At 36.3% G+C, this 26,543-nt stretch overlaps 1 protein-coding gene across 5 annotated transcripts in view; it reads left to right on the top strand.

Moving 5' to 3' along the window:
- The window catches only part of rhea (Talin_middle and talin-RS domain-containing protein rhea), a 771,509-nt gene that overhangs the window by 573,941 nt on the left and 171,025 nt on the right, over positions 1 to 26,543 (top strand). For all 5 annotated transcript variants that reach the window (XM_090388755.1, XM_090388752.1, XM_090388753.1 and 2 more), the window contains exons 41-45: positions 6,500 to 6,681; positions 8,940 to 9,072; positions 11,862 to 11,963; positions 19,539 to 19,709; positions 24,864 to 25,010. In XM_090388755.1, the coding sequence (XP_090244881.1) occupies positions 6,500 to 6,681; positions 8,940 to 9,072; positions 11,862 to 11,963; positions 19,539 to 19,709; positions 24,864 to 25,010 (735 nt within the window). The remainder of the gene's footprint in view (positions 1 to 6,499; positions 6,682 to 8,939; positions 9,073 to 11,861; positions 11,964 to 19,538; positions 19,710 to 24,863; positions 25,011 to 26,543) is intronic.

Here is a 26,543-nt window from a genome sequence, read left to right as displayed (position 1 = left end):
CTGTATTAACTGTGAAGGCGAACACCCAGCCTACTCACAAGCATGCCAGAGGTGGAAAGAAGAAAAAGAAATTCAACGGCTGAAGGCAGAGCTAAATATATCATACCAGGAGGCAAGGAAATCGGTCAAACCCCTGAATATCAACAAACCTACCTACGCCCAGAAGGTAGCAGGGAGATGTTCCGTCGGAACTCAGACGGACATGACCATTCCTCCAAAGGAGTCTTTCACTCCCATTGCGCGTTATCTCCTAAGTTCTCAAAAACCTGCACAGAAGGACCAATCAGCTGCCACTCCTATATCGGTACCTCCTAATGCTCCACAAGTAACAAAGGTAATTATGAAAGAAAAGAATAAGAAAGGGGAAGTCCCCCCTAGTACCCAAGAAAAGATGGATGTCGAGCAGAAGGAGGTACCCGAAGATTCATTCTTGGAACTCTTAGGAAATGATTTGGCTGACACTGCAGCCAAATCGGCAGCCCTGACGGATAATCTTGACCTGTTAGTCCCCTATACAGACTACAGGCAAGTGATCCGTAATAATTTACAATCTCAGTGGCAATATTCATGGCATCGACTGATTACGACAAACAAACTATGTCGAATTAAGCCTATGATCCATCCTTGGCGGTCCAGCTTACGCACGGATCGCAAAGAGGAAGTTATTCTTGCTCGGCTCCGCATAGGACACTGTCATATTACACACTCCTTTTTGCTGAGGGCTGATGACCCTCCTATGTGCGACACCATTTTATCGGTTCAACATATTTTATGTGACTGTACCAGTTTTAGAAATGCTCGTTTTACCGCTTTTAACCATCTGACTGAGCCGTATACACTCAGTCAGATTTTATCCGACAATGACCATGTGTCTGCTATTTTTAGATTTCTAAAATCAGTAAACCTTTTTACTCATATTTAAAAAACATTTTAAGATTTACTATTGTTACTTGTTTACTGATATTTGTCTTTTACAGTTTATACTTGTTTTTATACCCTGATTTAGTGACCTAATTCATTAGGTCACTGAATGTTTTTACTAATTTTTTTGACAAGATTTTGGCGCATTATAGCCTAAGATGCTGATGTGCCAATAAAACTCAACAAACAAACAAGCACAGCCACAACATCAATCTGCCTTAACTGTAAAGAGGCACGTCCAGTGTATTCCAAGGAGTGTTCTCTTTAGAATGTGAAAAAAAAAGATACAGCAGTACAAAACCGAACATAATGTAACCTATCAAGAGGCTAAAAAATCCCTACTGGTTCCAAATACTAATAAGCCCACTTATGCACAAATAACCACAAAACATATATTAATTTCTACCCAAACGGAGGTACCTCTACCACCAAGTAAATCACTAGCTGAATGGGCAAGGTCACTGTTGTCCCCAGTACCAATGCATCAAATGAAAAACAAACAAAGCAAAGCCATAGATACGCCAATCGCAGTACAACCAGATGCCATTCAACAGCAGAATACCACAGCATCTACCACTCCTGACTCAAACCAAACAGAATACATGGACTCAGAGGACAATTTAAATCAAGACAAACATTTTCTAGAACTGTTCACCAATGAGGATATGGATACAGGGAAACCTTATTTCCCAAAGAGGGGGAAAGGTAAACTTGGCCGATGTAAACCTTCTGTCCCTCGAAAATAAGTTGAGGGTTCCACTAAACCCAAATAATGCTTACCTTCTTATTGCGAAAGTGGAATTGCAGAGGCTATCATAGTAATTTGTCCGACATCCGAGATTTTTCACAATATGACCCTATTGCCTTTTGCTTACAGGAAACCAATCTGACACCAAATATAAATGTTTCCCTTCGGAAATACACAATACATTGTCAAGATTGTGTTGCACAAAATTCGACAATCTTGCCCATGGAGGATCATCAATCCTCAGATACCCTCAAAGCCACTCCCGCTAAAAACAAAAGCTGAATGGGATGTGTACAAGCAGCTAGCAACACTAGAAGAAAACCAGATTTAACAAACATCCATAAACCTGGCAGTAGAATATATATCTAATCAAATACTGCAGGCAGCAGACAAAGCAATTCCAAAACAATCTACAAAAATATCAGCCAGCTCAAAAGTGTGGTGGAATGATGAATGTAGTACAGCTAAAAAACAGAAGAACAGAGCATGGAATATCTTCAGGAATTTCCCAACAACAGAAAACCTCATCCGCTTTAAACAGTCAAGAACAAAGGCAAAACAAGTTGGGCAGACTAGCAAAAGGGAAGCATGGAGAAGCTTCGTTTCCACAATTACAAGAATGACAAAAACTCAAACAATATGGGCAAAAATACAGAGGATGTATGCAAAACACCCACACATCAACTGTCCCATGCTCACTGTCAATGGCCATGACACAAAACCAGAGGAGATTGCAAACGCCCTGGGTAGATCTTTCATGGAAATATCAGCTACGGCATCATACTCGCCATATTTTCAGGCACACAAAGCACAATCTGAAAAAACCATATCAATTTTGAATCAGCGTCAATTTCTGCACACAATCTCCCCTTTACAATGTCAGAGTTGCTTCATGCCCTATTGTCTACTAAACTCGGTGCAGCCAGACCAGATTTAATCCACTACATCATGATTGCAAAATTTACAGAACTGACCCTCAAGACTCTGTTACTCCTCTATAACAGAATATTCAAAGAAAAAACATTCCCTGGCAAATGGCATCATGTGTACATTCTGGCTGTTCCAAAACCAGGCAAAGACCCTACAAATCCGCAATATCGACCTATTGCACTCACTAGCTGTATGAGCTAGGTCATGGAAAAAATGGTCAACACCCAACTAACCTGGTTTCTAGCTCAAAATGATCTCCTAAATCCAGTGCAATGTGGTTTCTGGGAAGGTAGATCCACTCTCGACCTTTTGGTCAAGACAGAAATAAACATTCCTTCGAAGAAATGACTTCGTCCGAAAAGAACATCTTGCAGTGGTCTTATTTGACATTGAAAAAGCTTTTGACACTTCTTGGAAATATGGTGTTATGCGAACCCTATATGATCTGGGATTACCGGACATCTACCACAGTTTATCAAAAAATTCCTGCACTGCCGCTCATTTCAAGTTAGAGTTCATAGCCACTTATCTTCAAAATTCATCTAGGAAGATTTTTTTTTTTTTTTTTTTTGGTAGTTATTGGCGCATCGGCTTCTGTGGCCATAGTGCACCTCCCAAGGTTTTTTGCAGTACTTTGATCCAAGCCCGAGGCGAGATTCGAACCCGCGACCTTTGGGTTGCCAGGCAGGCGCTTTACCCACCCGGCTAGCCCGGTCGGCATCTAGGAAGAAGGAGTACCACAAGGGTCAGTGCTAAATGCCATTCTCTTTAGTATAATAATGAATTCAATAACACATGACCTACCACAAACAATATCCACTACCCTGTTTGCTGATGACTTCAGTATCGCCTGTCATTTGCCTAATATGCGAATGATAGAAAGACAGTTACAATGTGTCAGGCGCCTCCAGAGCCAGGTGGGAAGAAGCAGCAGTGCATAGCACACGCTTCTTGATTAGACCAGGGTTCGAGCCTGTCACCACCAAATACGGAGGATGCGGAAAGGTCTGGGAATGACCACCATATATCCCTGAGCAATATGGCCTTAGTTGCTAATGCTCCTAAAAACCAAATAACCATCAACAAAATAACTAAATACAGCCTACTGCCTCTCAAAACAATGGATTTCGTCTCTCACACCAAAAAACAGTTGGGATACACTTCTTTAGGAAGCGTAAACTACAACAACATCTGAAACTTTGACTAGAAAATCAAGTCATACCAGTGAACCCTAGTGTCTGCTTTCTTAGTGTGATATTTGACCAAAAACTCACTTTCCTTGATCATATAAAAACGCTCCGGATTAACTGTCTTAAAAAGCTTAACATCTTAAGAGTTCTATCAGGCACAACATGGGGGAGCTGACCGTTACACACTACTACATCTCTACCGTGCATTAATACGGTCACTTCTAGACTATGGTTCTGTAGCGTATAGCTCTGCTAGACCAAGCACTTTATATTGGTTTGATCCTGTACCTCACAGTGCTCTTCGTCTTGCACTGGGGGCATACTTTACATCACCGGTTCAGAGCCTATATGCTGAAGCGCATGAAACACCCTTGCAGCTACACAGACAAATGCTTTTATTAAATTATGCCACAAAACTCAAAGGGCATCGAAAACACAACACTTGGAAGTGTTTTGTCTCCTAAATGGGAAAACCTTTATAGAGCTTACCCATCTATAAACCCACCAACTAGGATACGTCTTTGCTCACTTCAAGCTGACTGGCAAATTGACCTGAGTAAGATACAGCCTACTGCCTCTCATGCAATCCCAACATGGATGTATCATATATATCACCATGTGACTTTTCATTCACAGCCTAAGGAAAACACACCATGTCCCAACAGAACATGCTACAAATACATGCCACGCTGAGAACCCAGCATGGCTAGTGCACACCAATCTACACAGATGGATCTAAAACTGAAAAGCATGTTGGTGTAGCAGCAGTATTTCTTAACATTACCATGTCCAAAAAACTACCCACTGAATGTAGCAGCTATACTGCAGAACTCTGTGCTATCCACATAGTAGTAGTAGTAGTGGCATGTGATGCAAGAAAGCAAGTGTTGGAGCTTATGCAGCATCAGCCAAAAAAAATAATAAAATAAAAAAATAATCACACCATTCCCTCCAAATGCCTGTCCAGTTCCTCCTTAAATTTATTTAACCTATCAACTTCCACGACAGATGGAAGTTTGTTCCAGCAATTAACCACCCACTGGCTAAAGGCAAATTTCCGCACATCTATTCTACATCTGTCTTTTCTTAATTTGAATTTATGCCCTCTTAGGTTCGTAATCTGAACAAGTGGAAGGATCCCATCAGAATTCAGCGTTCTCAACCCTTTCAAGGCCTTATACACCACAATCAGATCACCGCGCAGGTGCCTAGTCTCCATCCACTGCAATTTGCAGAACTTAAGCTTCTCTTGGTAAAGGATCCCTTCATTCCCCTCATCAATCTTGTTGCCCTTCTCTGTACATGCTCAAGCAAATCTACATCCTTCCTAAAATGAGGCCTTCAGACCTGTATGCAGTACTCAAGGTATGGCCTGACCATTGCCTTATACAGAGGGACAATCACCTCCTTTTCCCTGCTAGCAAAATTCCTATATATCATTGACAAAACCCCATGAACTGCCCTGGCAGCCTGTCTGCATTGCTCAGAAAACTTCATATATGACTGCACAATTACTCCCAGGTCTTTTTCATTTTCTACTGCACAGTTGGTGTGTTTCTCTGGGGTTACTTCTACCCATATGCAGTACTTTGCATTTGTCAACGTTAAGAAACATTGATTAGAAGAGTTTGTTGTTTAAAAGCTCAAAGTCCAGAAAAGCTTGGCACACTTTTCTCAACATGAGAAAAGTGTGCCAAGATAGTGAAATTTTTAATGAAGATCAAATAATGAGAAGTCTCCAGGTTTGTGATGATACTTTGAAAAAAATTGAAGATTGAGGGGAACAAAGGGGCACTCTTAACAAGAAAGGCTTAAGTTCTGCAAATTGCAGGGCATGGAGAGTAGGCACCTGCGAGGTGATCTGATTGAGGTGTATAAGGTCTTGAATGGGTTGAGCAAGCTGAATGCTGAGGGGATTCTACCTTTCTGAGTACTCTAATTACTTGCAATGAAAGTTGGCTGTTCCAGTAAGACCCAGAAACTAGAAGACAGTCAATGCATTAGAAAGCAAAACAATCTCCCACACTAAAAAAATAAAGAATATCAAAATAAAAAATGAAAACCACGCCTCTTGTTTTCTTCAGTATTAAAAGAATTATTATGGCTGAATACATCACACCAGATTGGACTGACAATCAAACATACTACATTATCTGCAGAAAATGTATCTGAGAAAAAATATGAAGGAAGAGACCTGAATTGTAGAAGGATGGTTGGCTGCTCCATCAAGGCAGTGCTCCAGCACACAGCATGATCTCTGCTTGTCAGTTGCTGGCCCAAAAACAAATTGCTGTGTGCAAAAACATGTACCCTACTCACCAGACCAAGCTCCTTGTGAATTTTTTCTCTTTTCCAAACTGAAAAGTCTACTTAGGGAAACCCATTTTCAGTCCACTGAAGGCTTTCAGAAAAAATATCCAAAATGTTAAAATGGCTACAGAAGATGACTTCCAGAAATATTTCTGTGCTTGGAAGAAACTTATGGGACGTGTGCCCAAGTCTAAGGCAATTGTTTTTGAGGGGATAACTTGTAAGGTATGAAATATTTCATTATATTTATTTTATTGCAATAGTCTCGTTATTTAATTGGCCACATCTTGTATTACGTATAATATAGTCATTGTTATGGTATTTATGGTGGTACTGTTAATCCTACTTCCTGTTTAACATACTCTTACTGGCTTTGTTTTAATATTTTACGATTTTTTAGGCACGAGCTGCTCAAGAACCTATTACCTCAGCTGGAAAATCTATAATTGATGGTTCTTGCAGTATGATCCAGGCTGCAAAGTCATTAGCAGTAAATCCTAAAGATCCTCCAACTTGGCAGACCCTTGCTAATCACAGCAAAAATGTTTCTGATGCTATTAAAAAACTTGTATCATCCATTAAGTAAGTTGTTTTTTTTATAAAATTTTGATTAATGGGCAGTAATATGTAATGAAAATTGATTTTTGATATATATATATAATCCAAAAATTAAATGGAGAGATAGAAATTAATGAAAATATATATTAAAAATAAATAAGAAAAAATAGTAGGAAAGCTGACATCAGTGGCAGCAGAAAAGCACAATCCACTACATGTTGCTTTTAATAAGCTAAATTAAAATAAGATATTTGCCAGTAGCATGGCAAACCAGTAGAGTGAAAAAGAACTTAGCCAAATAAAATAACAATAACAGAAAAATATATAGGCAGGATAAAGAAGAAGGAGAGGGTAGTGTTGAAGCAACGTTTCTAAAATAATTTAGAAAATTAAGCCAATTAAAAGAAATTTAGCGGTGCCCCCTTGATGGTACCTGTTTCTGAATTATGTGAAATCTCACTAAGGTGGAAACGTAGACTAACAACATTACATGACCAAATAAATTGAAAATAATAATTAATAAAATAAAATAGAATAGACTGACCATTATGCCCCATCTCGACAGAGGACCACGAGGCCAATAATAGTCAGGTAATCGCTGCATTTCTAACGCTAAACAAATCCATGCAACGACTGAATGATACTAAAATCAGACTGCCGATGCAATAGATTTGCATAGCGGTGGTCCTTATGCAGCGAAAAATAATAAAACAGAAAGCCTAGTACTCGTATGTCCAAACCACACCACTGACAAAACAATAGTTGAACTGAAAATATATAGAAACAAAAAAAAAAATATATATATATATGTATATACAGCCAGGCCTCGCATAACGCGAGTTCGATTAACGCGATTTTCAGTTAACGCTATTTGAAAAATTATACCACTTTTCACTTTACATGATGCAAATTTCCAGTTAACGCGATCTTTTTTTTTTATGCGATAGTTGAAAAAGATTTGAATCACGCGTTAAGCTTACTGCGAGTCGTACGGTCAATAAACAAACTTCTGCCTGCTGCCCGCCTCGGTGTGTTTCATCAACCGTCGGAAGAAGACATGGTACTTGTTTGTCTCCTGCTAATAAAGTCAATGCACACTTGCATAAAAATTCAAATTTTTAAATGAGCCAGATGAAAATGTTATCGCAAAGGAGATAACGGTAAAAGAATTAGATGAAATCTTTCGTATCGCAGAGAACCTGAAACAAAAGGTTTGAGGTTCTCTGCGATAATTATTTCGCCAGGGCCCAGAGAAGATTGTTGTCGGCTATCGGAAATTGATTGATGAAAAGAGAAAGTCAACACTGTTCAAATATTTCCACGACAGCCATTTCTTCATTGTGTATTTTATGTCAGAGGTTCCCAAACTTTCTCGGTTCACGGCGCCCTTAGTGTCTCAGTAATTTTTTCAAGGCGCACCCAGACCAAAAGAAATACCTAAAAGTTCCGTTTAGTAGTTAGGTCCAAACAACTTAATAAGAAATGCTGAAACTGTGAACTACCTCGAGCTAGTAGTTCGCGCTGTGTCCGACAGATGTCTAGTATTCCTGTGTTTCCCTTGAAAATTTAAAATATTCCGCGGCGCACAGTTTTATGCAATAAACATTTAATTCCATTATTATTTTCATTATCTTTTACATTGTATACAGTTAAAAAGTTATTTAAAAGGTATTTTTAAAATTCTTTACGGACATTCCAGAAGGTCAAGGACCAATTATAATTTTTCCTATTGATTATTATATTCGATTAACGCATTTCCGTTTTGCGCAATGCGCTCGCGGGATGAATTAATTGCATTAATCGAGGCCAGCCTGTATATATTTTATAATTTCTCTTAATGAAAAAAAAAATCTTGAAATTGTTTTTTAATTCAAGTACTATTATTACTGTACAGTTGAGAGTGACAAGTGATGAAACCACTATATCGTGGTTTCTCCACTTGTCACTTAATTGGAGAAGTCTGAGTTCAGATCCTGTCAATGGTTGGCAGACTTCTTAAAGCTCTCATCAATTAGGGTTGTAGTTAGCCGATCTCATGTAAAAGGAGTGGGGTTTACCGACCAGAAGAGTTTACAAATCACCGTATAAACACACACACTACTACCCACATAATACAGTGGCATAATATAGCCAGAGATGATGGTAAATCATAAAACTAACAACAACAAATTTACATTGTTTACTCAAAACATGAAATATGAATTTATCTCTGAATTATTATATATATTTTTTTATTTCTTAAATAGAAATGATGTTTGTATTAGAGTTTTTATCCATTATAGGGATAAGGCCCCTGGCCAGAAAGAATGTGATGCTGCAATAGAGAAGCTCAGTACCTGTATCCATGAAGTTGATCATGCATCATCATCTATTATTAGTCAGAAACTAACTCCCCGTACAGAATTTAGTCTTAAGGTAAATTTCATAAATAATTTTTGATTAATTTTTCCTATTGAAGGTAAAAAGAGAGAGAGAGAGAGAGAGAGAGAGAGAGAGAGAGAGAGAGAGAGAGAGAGAGAGAGAGAAGAGACCGGGGGGGGGGGGGGGGAGAGCAAAAGCATTATTTAGACATAAATTGTGCACTGTTTTAGCTTCTTCCTGTGACTTTCATCCAGGAAGCAGCAAGATCTTTTATAACTATATACTGCTATTAAAGCCAGTACAGCCAGGCCTTGCATAACGCTAGTTCGATTAACGCATTTTTCAGTTACCACTTTTCACTTTACACAATGCAAATTTCCAGTTAACACAATCTTTTTTTATGTGATAGTTGAAAAGGATTTGATTCGCATGTTAAGCTTACCACATGTTGGATGGGCAATAAACAAGCATTTGCCCACTGCCTGCCTCGTGTTCCATCAACCATCGGATGCAGACGTGTTACTTGTTAGTCTCCCACTAATAAAGTTATGTGCAGACTTACATTTAAAAATTCTAATTTTAAATTAGCCAGATGAAAATGTTACCATGTTATGTAAAATGTTATGTAAAAGAACTAAATGAAGTCTTTTGTATCGCAGAGAACGTCAAGCAAAAGGTTTGAGGTTCTTTACGATATTTTCTCTGAGATATTTATTTTGCCAGGGCCTAGAGGAGATTGTTTTCAGCTATCGGAAATTGATTGATGAAAAAAAGAAAGCCAATGCTGTTTAAACAACTGTTCAAATATTTCCGTAACAAATAGTTTCTTCATTGTGTATTTTATGCAATAAACATTTAATTCTATAATTATTTTCATTATTTTTTACATGATATGATATACAGTTAAAAAGTTAATTAAAAGGTATTTTTAAAATTCTTTATGGACATTCCTGAAAGTCACAGACCAATTATAATTTTTCCTATTGATTATTATATTCGATTAACGTGTTTCCATTTTGCGTGGTGCACTCGTGAGACAAATTGATCGCGTTAATTGAGGCCAGCCTGTACTTTTAATTATTATGTCTATGTTGTGGCGCCATCCCAGTGTCCATTTGAAAGTTTAAAACATTGATTAAGCTGAGTCCTGTTTTCAGTATCACTGCAAAGTTTATACCCATAAATTAAGGATGATCAGACTGTTTTTTTGCATTGTTGTATAGTACCAATCTTAAGATTTTTCTTCAGGTTACTTAACTTCGCCAAATACACAGGATTTTGTATAACCTCCTGCAACCCTCTTTGGGGTGAGATTTTTCCCATCAGTAACCTAGATGAAAGGTGCTGGGTTTACCAAGCAGTTGATTTGGTCATTGCAGAATGACTGAACTTTGAAGAAATTTGATGTACCTGACTCACAGGTGGAAGTTATATTAACTGTTTTATTCTCCCAAGTGGAAGGCTTAACTGAAATCACTGGAATGTCCAACAATGCCCTTCATGATGTTAAAGCTTTGTTGGCCTGCTTATCCTTTCCCTCAGTAGCATGGAGCATCTGACACATTCTCTTTCTGTGATAATGCACTTTAAAGATTGCAACAACTTTCTGGTCCATTGGTTTAATGGGTGATATCATGTTTGATGGTTAAAAAAATAATAATAAAAATAAAAAATAAGAATTAAGATTTTTTGGATTGTCTGGAACATTATCAAGCAAAAAAAAAAAAAAATAATAATAATAAAAATAAAATGCATGTGTGCCGAGCATGCATGGTAGATGGTTTTATATGAAACATCCTTAGCTTGGAAGAGGTTAGCGAAATCCAATCAAATAACATAATTACCCATTTGGTTGTGACCACAATCAAATGGCTTCAGGAAATATGATTGTGATGTCATAATCATACTTCCTGCAGTTACTACTGCAGAAAGTATGATTGCAACAATACAAATATTTGATTACAAATACTTATATTGTTGCAGTCATGCTTGTATGATTTTAACAATACAAGTTACGATGCAATATGGCCTTAGTTGCTAATGCTCCTAAAAACCAAATAACAAACAAACATGTTATGATAATTTGCCTCTGGCGGAAGCCGCAGATGACGTCACTTCTGCATCGCATTTTTAGTGACCAATCAGATTAACTTGGTTGAGGTGTCCCCAAGGGTGTTTTACATCAAAAAAATTATTTTTAAAATTTTTTTCTCATGCACTAGTACAAGATATGGAACGAACATTGCTGAAAATAAACACAAGTAATGGCCATGTAAGCAAACATTCTTTGTTTGCTTACACAGCTGCTAATTTTGACCTTTGTAATGTGCAACTATTAAGACATAATACAACAGGAATTATTTTTATGGGTAATTTGTGGGATCAATATTTCTCATTGTTGTAAATTTCAGTTTGTTAAAACATATCCACAGTTAAAAACAAATGGCATTTTTCTGAGAAGACAAACTCAGATAATCTTATTAAGAAACAAAGTAAAATTTTATTTTGAAAACTTACATGTAGTTCATATACATTAAAATAATCATTAAGAAATGCAAAATTTTTCATATAAAAATATGACAAACTTTCAGTTTGACAAAATTTATACTGAATGTTATAAATCCACACTTTAATGAACTTCAATGGAGTATGGAAATAACAAGCAGCTTCCAGTGAATCAGTCATTTAATTATTGGAGAAGCTGGTGATGGAACTGCCTCAGTGTGATAGTATTTGCCATCATTTAAAATATTTCACGTTAAAACAGAGTGCCAAAGAGTGTTTATATTTTTTAAATTAATAAATTATTGAAATAAAATAAATTTTTTCTCTAAACCATTTAGGGCTATCAGGAGCAAATGGAAAATAGTGCTTCAGAAATAATGGATCAGATAGATTCAGTTCGTACCGCTGCTAAAGCAGAGGCAGAAAAATTAGGCCACTTGGTAAGAATTATTTTGTAATATTTGAAATGAATATTTATGTGTAATTAAAAGTAGAGGCCTGTTACTTAGAAATGTTAATATTAATATGGAAGGAAATAGGCACTTGACAGGTTATACATAAAACAAATTTTTACTTCTGTTGCTAGTAACAGTAAGTATTCCTTATTAAAAGAGAAACATGTATTCCTCTAGTTTCCTACAGTGTTTCTCTTTTCAGAATATGTTGTTCATTATAAGAAAGCTCATGATAAAATCATGTATATACAAAGGGTACTAGGAAAGTTTTGCAATACAGCTTTGTTTATTTAATTTTTTCAAAGTAATTTCCTCTACATTCAATACACCTCTCCATCCTCCGAAACCAATCTTTAAACCAGTTCTGCCAAGTTTCACTAGGGAGTAAAGCACACTCGTTGTCCCAAGCCCGTAGAAGGTCCTCATCACTGGAAAACCGCCTCCCTTTTAGCTTCATTTTCACATGTGGGAACAGTGCAAAGTCGCAGGGAGCAAGGTCTGGACTGTAGGGAGGGTGCTCGAGAAGTTTCAGTCCTCTCGTGGTCAAATATTCGGTGCAGGCTTTGGCGCGGTGAGCTGGAGCATTATCGTGATGGAGGTACCAGGTGTCCATTCTTGACTTTGGCCGCAGGTTCTTCATAGATCCAATGACTTTAGGCAGGCATTGTTCAGTATACCACTTAGCTGTGACTGTCTTCTGCGTGTCCAAAACGACACGTTCCACAATTCCACTCGATTTGAAAAATACAGCTATCATTTTCTTCTTTACAGATTGGGATTTTCTGACAATTACGGGTGTGTCGTCATCATCAAAGACCCAAACTTTGTTTTGAGCCTTGGTCGACAGATCCTAATAGTACAGCCAAGTCTCGTCACCTCTCACGATGTTGTTCACATACCGATATTGTCCCTTATCAAACTTTTTTAACATCTCCCGGCACCAAGTCACACGTCGTGTCATCTGCTCTTCAGTCAGTTGATGCGGCACCCAGAGAGAACAAAGTTTCTTCACGTGCAAATGATCTTGCAGAATCGAACGAATTGCTGGTGCATTTAGGCCCAAAGTATCCTCTATTGGTAGGTCACTCGCCTGTTTTCGTCAAGCATTTTCCTCACAGCAGTAACGTTTTCCTCCGTAACTGACGTTCGTGGCCTTCCCGGCCTCTCAGAATCCTCCAGAGTGAAATTTCCCCTTTGGAATTCTCTATACCACCTGAATATCGTTGTATGATGTGGACAATCATCATCTAGTGCAAGAGTCATTTCTTCTAAGCACTGGTCTATGGTTAAACCACGCACGAAATTATACCGCAAAACTGTCCTTATCTCATTTCGTGACCACGATGCCATCGCAAGCACTTTACACTCTCACTACTAATGAATAACTGAGCCCGTCGACTTGCCGCGGCAGCTACTATGCACGTATGAACATGTCTCAACATGCAGCAACAAGCAGCTTCCTGTGATTCATTGTTGCGTCATATTGCAAAACTTTCCTACTACCCTTTGTATCTTTCCTGACATGAATGGTTTATATCAAGGGTGGGCAACCTTTTTTAAATGGCGAGCCAAATAAAATGTCTGTGAGGCACACATGGGCCAAATTTTTTTTTTAGCTTTTCATGATTTTTAGGATTATTAAAATGGTGTATAATGAAAAAATTGTCATAAACAGTTTTATGGTATTTATTGTAATAGTTATACATATTCATACATATAATTAATTTTATTAATAAGAAAAATGAAATACAATTGCAAGATAAAATTTTAAAAACAATCATAGTAACAAAATACAAATACAATTCCAGTAAAAAAAAATTGCAATATTTTATTTTTATAATATTTAATGAGAAATTTGATACTGCTTATTTTTTTATCAGTCAATCAATATCTGGATTAATATTTGTTGTAGCAAGCAGAGTATTATCCAAATTTACATCAGAATTTCAGGACCTGTTCTTAGATTTTATAAATACTGTATAATTTTTGAGAAAAGCTGTTCACATCTGTATGTGATTCCAAATAATGACAGAATTTTCTTTGTGTTATCTATCACCTGTGGAAATTCTTCTCTGTTCAAATTTTTATAAAATTCATGTTGAGATAATTTCATTTTCAATTCTAATTTTTCTTTAATTTCCAATATTTCCATTTGATATTTATCCTGAATTTTGTTAATATCAGGAATATTGAATGGTGATTCAATATTCCTGATATTAACAAAGCATGAGGTTTCAATAAATACCTTCATAAAAATAAAATGGTAAGCCCTCTCCAAATTATTTACTTTTATCCGTCGATCATTCACTCGCATTTGGCATTGAAATGCACAATACACTTGCACTGCAGTCACATTCTGCAGAGCTGCAAGTCTGGTAAACCACTACCAACTGTGTACACACCTATGCCTGCTTACCGATGTTGCAAGAAGCTATTCTTACTTACCGTTTGGCAACACTGCTGCTTACTCGACTGTGATATATGGCACAAATTCAAATGATTCGTAGATGTTGCACAATCAAAACGCTTAAAACCAGTTTAATAACAGCAATATAATAAAAATTATAATTAACATAATTTGATGATATAGGTTCTTCGGCAGACTGTTTATTTTATATATTTTGAAAACTACCACTGGCTGGAGTATGGACATTCGTAGATCAGAGGTTGTCCACCCCTGGTTTATATTATAGTGTAAATATTTAACTTTTAACAAGAGTATTAATAAGAGCTGACATTGTCCTTTAAAATTCAAAAATTTGTTTTAAAAAAAAATTGATGTTTCACTTGGGAACACTTATACAATCACAGCACTTCCCTGTTGAAATATTATTTTAATTTATTTGTAGTAAGGTGCCATCACTACCTGCATTGATGAATTTCCATCTCATCAGAAAGTGGGCAGTTTGCACACCAAATCATTTTGGATATTGTATCTTTATATCACAACAAGGGTGTTGCTATATGGGAAATGCCAGGTGTGGTACTAGAAGTATAATTATGAATTTTAAAATGGAGCAACTTAACCTAAAGAAATTGACACACTCTTCATCAAACTGAGCATAAAGGAAATTTTGATTATTGCTATGAATTTATTATTATTTTTTAATATTTCAGTTTGTTATTGCTGCATTTCTTTACTTTCTGACTTTATATTTTATGTCTTCTGAAGGTATTTAACATTTTAATATTAAGTATTAAAACATATAATAAAAGTTAGTCAAAAGTGTTCAAGAAGCAAAATCCAAATTCTTTTTTTGTGCTGGTAATGATGAAAAAAATTCATTTATTTTACTTATACAAAACATTAGAGACATTTAGAGAAGGTCATGGTTATAATAGGTAGGCAGCGATCAGAACAAAATACAACTTTACTGTATATAGTTACCTATATACTTAATTAATAGATTAATAGATATATACTTAATTAATTAATTAAGCAATTACTTAATTAATTAATTAAGCAATTACTTAATTAATAGATTTCTGTAAATTAAATTGAAAAATATATTAATAGACTATATACATTATGTACTTCTATTGTGTATAAAAATAAGAGAAATTGACCTCGATATGATGCGGAGAACACTTCTGTATGACACTCTCCAGAATTTAAACGATTATAAAATTACATCAAATGAATTTTCGTGCCCACAGTAATACCAGTGATCCGACAAACCCGGAATCGATGGCTAAGGCTCCCCAACCTGACCCCATAATACATCAAGCCACAAACATGCAACTATGAGTGAAAGAAAGACATTATGTCCATAAATAAAAGGCCGACCGGGCTAGCCGAGTGGGTAAAAGTACCTGCCCGGCAACCCAAAGGTCGCGGGTTCGATTCCCGCCTCGGGCTTGGATCAAAGTACTGCAAAAAACCTTGGGAGGTGCAATATGGCCACAGAAGCCGATGCGCCAACAACTACCAAATCAAAAAAAAAAAAAAAAAAACCATAAATAAAATCAAGCGAAAAATGATTACGGAAATAAAAGCAATTAAAATAATTTATTAAAAACAACTTTCCTTTCTGATTAGTATAAAAATAGCTGCGAAGCTCAATATGTTCTGTGTTATGTTTCAATTTAAAGTTTGTTTTTAAATTATTTTAATTGCTTTTATTTCCGTAAATACTTTTCAGTTGGTTTGGTTTGATGTATTTTGGGGTTGGGTTGGGAAGCCTTAGCCTTCGATTCCGGGTGCATCAAATCACTGGTGTTACCATGGGTGTGAGAATTCATTTGATGTAATTTTATATTCATTTAAATTCTGGAGAAGTGTCATGCGGAAGTATTCTATGCATCATATTTAGGTAAATTTTCCTTATTTTTATACATATTGAAACATCGTAGAATGTATTGAGCTTCGTAGCTCTCTTTTTATACTAATCATACTTCTATTGTGGATGGGAGTTGACATAACAATAAAGGTCATTAGTAATTACAAAAGCCTCAGCATCTCGACCAGCTGGGTCTGTGTGACTATAGAAGCCTGCTGGAATTGTGAACATTAAAATCACCAAAGAAAATTACCTCACTGTTAGGAAAGTTGGACTGGAGAAAATCAAGTTGCAAAGAGAGGAAGTCAGAGCTCCAAGTGATTAGTGGATTTCGGAGAACGGTAGAGACAACAGATGAATTTGACAGAATGAGGTAAAGAGATTTTAAGCCAGAGAAGATTGAAAAGAGGAGATTCCAAATTTCCAAGTCTCTGACAGAATATTGGAATGGACGTATGCACAAGTATCCCCTTTGAGACAAAAGGAGTCATACAGAGAATAATAATGGGCACCTGAGATGAGCAGTGGTTGAATCAACCGATAACTGAGATTCTGTCAGAAAAAGTACATGGGGTTTGGCAGACTACAAGTGGAAATGGACATCGTCGAGATTAGAACTGGGACTAGGAAGTGTTTGGGAGGTTTAGATCTTTTCGCAGATAAGTTTAATCTATTAGTTTGACAATTCATGGTGTATTCAATTGTAATAAAAGTGGGGGGCGGGACATGATGTATGAAGTAATGAAATTTTTGGATATGGCATACACATGATAAGAATATACCCTGATCCTTGACACAACGTTGCCTTGACAGTTCCCCTGCATACACACTATTCGGACTCCCTCCAGTCACTATCTGGCAGAGTAGAGGTAGCAAGATTATACAATAGCTGATCCAGAAGCCTCCTAGAGAGTTACCAATAGGTTCGGTCTGGTGTACTAACTAGCGGCTGGCCTGCGAACACCGTTTTAGAGCTGTACTCTCAAAATATAAGGAAGTTTGGATCTTGCATGATGTCCATCATAGCCTCAAAAGACATCAGTCATACTGCAAGATTGAAGAGATGGGGAAGGTTTGACCGGAACTTGGCACTGGAGACTAAACATGGGTTCTACCACTTTGAGTCTCCAGTAAGCAAAGTGATGGTATTGCACTGGTTGATGAGAGTCATCTACCACCTAGTATTGACTGGTAACACAGAGGGGTGGCATTCCTCCATGTGGTGTAGACACCACACCCTCGACCCCTGCTTATGTTGGTTCACACTTGGGTGATCACTCACACCATGCTTGTGTATGGGGGTTATACCTAGGATTACTAAAAGTCCCACCATTGTGAAGGTGCAAGCAGAGGATTTGGCTGTCACAAATCATCTGAACTTTGCCGAAATTGGATCCACTTGAATATCAGTTCCATCAGTGTTTTAGGCTTCCAGGTAGCAAGTACAGCTTGTCTGGCATGAGAGAATGTCTGCGACAACTTTAAGGACCAAAGGGATGTCTGCTCTATTTCTTTGATCTGCTTACTTATATCACGATTGAAGTTGCTTTTATACCTATTCCTGACACTTGGATGGTGTGTATGGTTAATTTTTCTTTAATCTCAAGATTATACATGTTTCATTTATGTTTATTTACGAGTTTCATTTTTGAATTATGTATTAAATTCTATACAGTGGGACCAATCAATGATGTTAACCTCAGCAAATTCTAAATGGGATGTGTCCAAGAAATTAATCATAGAAACTACTAGGCATTTCATACCAACTAAGAAATACTCTTCAGGGCATAGGCCTAAATGGATGTCAGATGAACTGATATAACTCATGGCAGAAAAGAAAAGTGCATGTTATGCATATGAATTATTGGTTGACACAGGAACATTTGGATTGATATTAACTTGTCTGTAATCAGTTCACAACAGAGGTCAGAGAAGTGAATGCATATTATGAGAAATCTTTGGCAAAGAATGCAAAGAAAAACAGCATAGACTTCTTTACTTATGTAAACAGTACAAGGAAGAGGATGAATCAGTTTGGTCTGCTCAATATCAATGGTTTGTCTGTTGATGATCCTGCTCTGGTTGACAAACTGAATGAGTATTTTGTATCTACATTCACACACAAGGAATTCTCTGTGGAAGTGGAGACCAGAAGTTTATCAAACTCTAACAGGGAGCTAAATGATTTTGTAATAACTGAGAGAAAAGTTGAAGAAAGACACCAGGGGTAGATAGGAGCTATCCAATTATATGGTGCCTCCATTGCCAGGTGGGAAGGAGCAGCAGTGTGTAGCACATGCTTCTTGATTAGACCAGGGTTCGAGCCCACCACCAAATACGGAGGATGCGGGAAGGTCAGGGAATGACCACCGCATATCCTGGAGCAGTATGGCCTTAGTTGCTAATGCTCCTAAAAACCAAATAACAACAACAACAACACTGTACAGCTTTGCCCTTACACACAACTAATCCCCTCCATCTACATTATGAATAAAATTATGGAGTAGGACATTCAACCATATAAGGATTTTAGGTGGTATGAACAAAGTAGAGTTTAAGATGTTTGCTGCCTCAGATCATGTATATGTAAAATGGCTAATGTGTTCACATTCCGAAATGCACCCAAGCAGCAGTGTGCTGTAAAACATATGAGCCAGAAACCAAGTTCCATAAATATAAAGATACATGAAATTAATAACGATTCAGTATTGACACACTGAATGAACGTTTTGTAATGATTCTTAGCATTTCTTTATAGACTTGGCATAGAGTTTTATGTTTTTTCTTGTGTTGACATTAGGTTATGTACACAAACATTTTATGAAATTTTAAGATTTTTTCTGATTTTCATCTTAGCACAAAAGGAAGTATTCAATTTTAGCAAAGAATTCCAAAGTTTTAATTTTTAACCTTTATATATGAATTTTTGGAATGCTGGGATGTTATTATTTTTATTTATATATTTTTTCAACATTCCATCTAAATATAAGAGCACCAGTTCATGTTGAACGGGTTCTATCGTATTTAGATGGCAGCGAAAGTGTTAATTCACTAGTGCCCCTTGTACTATATAGTTTTTTTTTAATTAAATTTGTTTCTTTAATTATTATGAACCAAATGATTCTAAAAGTAAAAATAAAAAATTAATACAAATCATCTCACAAACTTATTTGCATGTGTTTTTGTATTGTTATAAGTAATGTAATTATTTAATTTATTGTAAGCATTATTGACTTTAGTTCAGAAATTACAGTTTTCTTGTTTTTTTTTATCTGCATAGGTAACATATATGGTTAGCTACTTTGATCCTTTAGTTCAAAGTGCAATTGGCAGTGCATCAAGAACTCTGAATTCCAAACAGCAGATGGCATTATTGGATCAAACTAAAACTGTGGCAGAATGTGCTCTGCAATTAGTATATGCAGCAAAAGAAGCTGGTGGTAATCCTAAGGTATGGTCAGATTTTCTTTCTTTTAGTAATTGTCTGAGATATTTGAATTAAAGTAATATTGTATATTATACATAAAAGGAATTGGAGGATTGTTTTAAATATTTAAGAAGAGATGTGATTTATATGTGATTTGCTTCTATTGGAATGAGCAGCAGCTTGGAAAACAAGATGCAGGGTATTTCAGAGACTGCTTGGAGTCATTGCGGTACAAGTAAACACATGTATTATGTTAGGGTAGCTAAGCATAGAAACAGGTGCAGTTTACTTGTGTGTACACCAATGCTAGGAGTTTGGTAAATTTGATGAATTTGAGGTATTGTTCAAAACATCAAAAGCAAATATTGTTGGGATATCAGAGACGTGGTGTCACACAGATATAAGGAATGCAGAATTGGAATTTGGGGAGTACAATGTGTACAGAAAGAAAAGGCAGGATAGGAAGGGAGGAGGGGTTATGCTATTAATTAAGAAACATAAAATCTAAGCAAGTGCAAGCAGTTGATATTGGGTGGACAGTGCAATGTTGAGTCAGTTTGGCATGACATACACACTGGCAAAGCAAAACTGAGAGTAAGAATGTGTTATAGGCCTAATGACTCAGATGAGGATAATGAACAACTGTATAGAAAAATAGAGTGGGTCAGTAACACAGATTGTTTTATAATGGGAGATGTTAATTTCCCAGATATTAACTGGAATTTCTGGGTTGGTCACACACACTAGCAAGACTTTTGTGGATTTATTGGATGACTGTTTTCTACATCAAAATGTTCGGGACGCATCTAGAGGGAATAATGCTCATGATCTGATAATCAGTAGTGATTCTTCATGCATTAAGAATCTGCAAATAAAGGAACCACTAGGTGGCAGTGATCACAGTGTGCTGAAGTAAGATTTACTCAAAGAGGTAACTACCATCAGGAGTAAAGGGAACAGTTTTTAGGCTTTCGTAAAGGCAACTACGGTGGTCTGAGACAGTATTTAAATTCTATACAGTGGGACCAACTGATGATGTTACCAGCAGCAAATTCAAAATGGGAAGCATTCAAAGAATTTATCTTGGAAGCTACTAGGCTTTACATACCAACTAAGAAATGTTGTTCAAGGTTTAGGCCTAAATGGATGTCAGATGAACTAATGAGACATATGGCAGAGAAGAAAAATGCATGGGATACATATAAATCAATGGGTGACATGGAAGCCTATGACAGATATAAGCTCAGGGGAGGTACCCATGGACTGGAGATGTGCAAATGTGACCCCAATTCACAAAGGAGGTTCAAAGGGCAACACAAATAATTATTGACCTATTAGTTTAACTTCTGTTCTAGGAAAATTAATGGAGGCACTGGTTAACGAAGCACTGCAGGATCATCTAGCAAGACTTCAGTTATAGCTCGGACACAGCATGGTTTTGTTAAGTGAAAGTCTTGCCTGACCAATTTGATTGGATACTATGATGTGGTCACAAAGGAACTGGATGCAGGGAATAACTTTGATAATCTATATTTGTATCTTAGAAAGGCTTTTGATACTGTTGCACATGGAAGACTGCTGAAAAAATTGGAGCAGTGTGGTACTGGAGGCAAATTGCTGCTATGGATAAAGGGATAGTTGAGTGGGAGAAGACAGAGAGTGGTAATCAATGGACACTGCTCATCATGGACTAATGTTATTAGTGGAGTCCGTCGGGGTTCAGTGTTGGGTCCCTTGTTGTTTTCTGTATTTGTAAATGATATTGATGATGGTATATCAAGCTTAATGTCCAAGTTTGCAGACGATACGAAGGTTAGCAGGGTTGTTAAGGACACTAATGACAGTACGCTGCTGCAACAAGATCTAGAAAAGTTGAGCAGGTGGGCTGAGAGGTGGCAAATGAAGTTTAACATTGACAAATGTAAAGTACTACATATGGGAAGCAATAACCCCAGAATAACGTATCAATTCTGTGGTAGTACACTGACAGTGGTAGAGAACAAAAAAGACCTGGGGGTAATTATGCAGGCAGATATGAAGTTTTCTGAGCAGTGCAGACGGTCTGCAAGAGTAGCTCATGGTGTCTTGTCAATGATATACAGGAATTTTTCTAGCAGGGAAAAGGAGGTGGAATGAGTTCAGAGAAGGGCAACAAGATTTGTGAATGGAACAAAGGGTTGCTGTTACGAAGAAAGGCTTAAGTTTTGCAAATTACAATGTCTGGAGACGAGGCACCTGCGAGGTGATCTGATTGAGGTGTATAAAGCCTTGAATGGTTTGAGCATGCTCAATGCTGATGGGATTCTTTCTCTTGCTTAGAATAATCACTTGAGGGTGGTCGGTCTTTCAGTGGCCACATTTTAATCTCCAAGGAATGCTCTATAACCTGTAAAAAAAAAGAAAATAAAAAAGATTAAAAATGAACAAGTTATGAATTTTTCAAACCCTTCAGTCTTTCGGTGGCCACCCTGTATAATTACAATGACTACTCATGGTGAGAAATTAGTCAGTGGTGATAGCAGTAATCTCCTTTACCGAATGTGAAGTTCTTGGGTATGTCTGGAGACTTTGAGCAAGAAGTGAATAAAATCTAACTGAATCTTCTCTTGAATACTCTGTGGGATTAAGATTAGAATACTGTGCATGCTAATCCATACCTTCTCTCACTAATTATCAGTCCACCAGGGAGTCCTTCCTAGCTTGGTATTACATCCCATAAAATGAGATCTGGACCAATATACAATCTATATGTTCAGTCCCAACAACTCTCTCCATATCTGCCCATTTCTATAATGTTACATGGGTTTTTATGACTCATTATTTCTAGATGAAGATAACATGGAAGTGACTATAACCCAAACATTGAAACGGGTTCTTATTTAAAAAGGTGCAGACTTTGGATTGTCTTAAATAAAGTTCCTTTATTGAGTCATTCTTTAAACAGGCCATCTGTGACATTGTTAATTCATGCTTCAGCAAGCCAATGCAATATGATAACCAAAAGATCATCTAGTCACCTCTGCTTATATTAGGTTCTTGCATTCTCTGTTATTGCCTTACACCTGGAAGAACTATTTGCATAGTACTAATCACTGTAACATTTCAAAAATGCCACAGTGATGCTACCAATGATATTTTGACAATGTTAACAGTTCGCACTGCAAAAGAAAAATAAAAAAGGGTAATGTCATACCATGTTTGAAAAGATTATTATATGGTTGGTTCTGTCCTTTATATTCTTCATATTGTTTCTTGTGTGTGCCATAAATTTTTATTTTATTTTAACCTGTTATGAAATTTTTGATAACACTGGTCAGCATCAATTTCCCCACCTGAAATAATATTGACAGATTTGTGTAGGAAATATGTTCAAAATCTCAGATATATGCTTAAAAAGTTCTCATAACCCTTAGTTTTCAAATATCGTAGATTGATGACCAAGCCCTATCATTAAAGCTTCATTTCCTATATTCCTATTTAGACTTTTTCTTGAACGCTTGAGAGCAGTCTCCGATGAACATGGTGAAAGGTTTCACCAAATTATTTCTTAAATGGAAAAAAGATACCAGCGAAAATGGAATCCAAATATGTTGGCAGCCTTTTATAATCATCCATTGGTGTCTCCCGTACGAGACTCTAACGGGAGACACCAATGGATGATTATAAAAGGCAAAAAACAAGAAAATAAGCATTCTTATCAGATAAACATTTTTGTAAATAGAATAAGGTTAATAGACACTTTGTAGTGTAGTAAATAGAATAAGGTTAATAGACCTATTTGTAGTGTAGTAAATAGAATAAGGTTAATAGACCTGTTTGTAGTGTATGTAATATTTTCTTAAAATATATGAAATCTTTTTTACTACAAACTTTTTGACTTTAATCCCTTCTTCCTTAAAATTGTTGGGTGTTACAGCAATATGGTTTCCATATTTGAATTTGGCAAAGTCAGATCTACAAAAATCAGCCTGATTTTTTTTAACAGGGAACAAAAAATTTTTTTTTTTTTTTTTTTCCCCTGACCAGTGTAATTTGATTTGGTACTTCACATTTGGACATCACTCTGGTGAGGTGTACTTTTTTTTATTATGATAATTCCAATGCTAAAACTAAAACAGCAAACCACTATAAACATTAATGCTTGCTATTGTATAAATTTTGATCAGTAGTCTTCTTAGTTACAGCTTCAGTTTTAATGTTTTTGATCTACCTGATGCTATATAATGTATCTAATTATTAAGACATTATCACATTTAACACCATATGCTTTGTTTTGTATCAGACATTACTGTAAAACACTACCAGTACATTATTTTTACACCTATCTTATGCTTGTTCATTGACTTTAGAAAATACTCCATAAATGAATAAACTTTTATGGAATTGCTTTTTTAAACTGTTGATAGCAAAGTGATGAATTTACTTCCTTTTAGGGTCTTGACTAGATGGGAATGAGATGAGCTATTATTATTTTTTTGCTGGATTATTAACCTTGTGACAGTTCTGTTTGGTGTCACATTGACTTGAGCACATTGTAGAAACCATTAAACCATTGAGGTTGGTTGCCTTTTGAGATATTGCCTGCTTTTGATGAGTTTATTGTGAGAAAGGTTTGATTGTCTGATTTTGATGAGTTGATTGTGAGAAAGGTTTGATTATCTGATTTTGATGAGTTGATGGTTAGAAAGGTTTGATTGTCAGATTTTGATGAGTTGATTGTTAGAAAGGTTTGATTGTCTGATTTTGATGAGTTGATTGCAAGAAAGATTTTGATTTTGAGAAATTTGCATGTGGAATATAATTTACCATATATAGTTCATCTGTATTGCATTATTTTTGTGAAATCATCATGTGAAAGCTGGCTCACACTTTTCAGTTCTGCCTTGAATGAAATCTTTAGGATGTTTATTTTATTCACCTACTATATTTAGCTATATATTTTATATATTAGATAAAGTGTGAATTGTTCATATAGTTTTAAGTGAGATATAAGTTTTAAAAAAATGTATAATGCACTTTTAAAACACCACAAAACATAAAGCAAAACATGCTTTATTCATTCAGTTAATTAAGCTTCAATGATAGATCATATAGATTCAAGTAGTGGATAGCCAAAACATATTCAATCATATTTTTTAGCTATCCTTTCATTCATTTTTCCAATTCTTTTTTTTTTAGGCTACTCATGTACATAGTGAAATCGATGAGTCTGCAGATGGTATGAAGGATGCGCTTCAGGATCTGTTACAAACATTGGAAGCTGCTGCCACTGAAGCTGGAATTGTGACAGGACTTGTAGAAACCATTAACAAGTCTATTGCAAAGGTATTCTAATGTTGATATTGTTATTGGCTGTTAAATAAAAATAAAGATAAGGGCATATTATGTGGAATAATAGAAAATATAAAATAATTATTCAGAGATTTTTCTTATAAATATAAAAAAGAAAAGAAAAGTAAACTGCAGCCATTATCAACCCACTGCAGGATGGAAGCCTCCTCAACAATTCATGTTGAGGGAAATGGACCATAATCTGCCATGCTGGTCCAGTGCGGGTTGGCAGATTGACCATATTTAGCAGTCAGGGGGTTAAACTCCGGTCTATTCAAAGTGTGTTTGCTGTTGCACTCCTGCTCCTGACCACTCGGCTACGGAGGCCTTTTATAAATATAACGGCATATTAAAATAGAGAATTGTTTCACTCTACTATTCATTTTCTAATGCACAGCCATCGCTAACATTATTGCAGATTCGTGGTGACGATCCTAATAAGAAAAAACTGTTTACTTTCCTAAATCGCATAGGAGTATATCATAAAATATAATAGTTATTAAAATGAATTCAATATTTCGTATTAACCATTAGGAAGACACAATATGCCCCTAGCAGTCTTTCGTGCATTTATATTTTATTATAACAACAACCAGGGCCTGTGGAATAGTATGTGAAAAGGAATAGTATGTGAAAAGATACTTAGTTAGCCTGGAGGGCAGTAATTAATGGTTTATTTGTACCATTGTATATAATGCTGTGGATTGCATGTATTGTATTGACTGTTTGCTACATAAAAACCTGAGTTTCCAGGTGGAGAGGGAATCAAGCACCCTGTTATTTTCTTTTTCTAAATTTCAGCAATCCTCCTTTCTAAATAGCCAAAATTTCTCTTCTTTTCTAAACCTTTTACCTCATTGATCTTTTTTTTTTTTTGTTCTTTCTAAATTCTGATCTTTGTGAGATACACCAAATTGTCTTTCATTAAATTGTCACATACAACAAATTGTCATGCACATAACTGTCATACTGTGAATTATCTTGCAATGAATTGATGTGGACCCAAGCCAACCATATGCTTGATTCCCTCTCCCTACAAAAAAGGGAGGATGTGTTATGCTGTTAAATAAGAAAGCTTGAGGCTCTAGCCCTAAATGCGCCTTAGTCTAAATAAGAAAAACATAAAATCAAAAGCAGTGCACTCAGTTGATATAGATGAACAGTGCACTGTTGAGTCAGTTTGGTGTGACATAAGCACTGCGAAAGCAAAAATAAGAGTAGGAGTGTGTTATAGGTCTAATGACTTGAATGAGTAGAATTTGTGGGTTAGTCACTCACACATTAGTCAGACTTTTGTGGATTTATTGGATGATTGTTTTCTGCAGCAACCAGAGAGAGTAATACTCTTGATCTGGTTATCAGCAGTGATCATTCGTGTATTAAGAATTTGCAGATAAAGGAACCACTAGTTGGCAGTTTTTTTTTTTTTTTTTTTTTTTGGTAGTTGTTGGCGCATCGGCTTCTGTGGCCATAATGCACCTCCCAAGGTTTTTGCAGTACTTTGATCCAAGCCCGAGGCGGGATTCG

The sequence above is a fragment of the Mastigoproctus giganteus genome, chromosome 14 (genome assembly GCF_048544385.1).
Source record: "Mastigoproctus giganteus isolate SK-2022 chromosome 14, ASM4854438v1, whole genome shotgun sequence".
Lineage (NCBI taxonomy): Eukaryota > Metazoa > Arthropoda > Arachnida > Uropygi > Thelyphonidae > Mastigoproctus > Mastigoproctus giganteus.
This window is presented reverse-complemented; position numbering and strand designations above follow the sequence as displayed.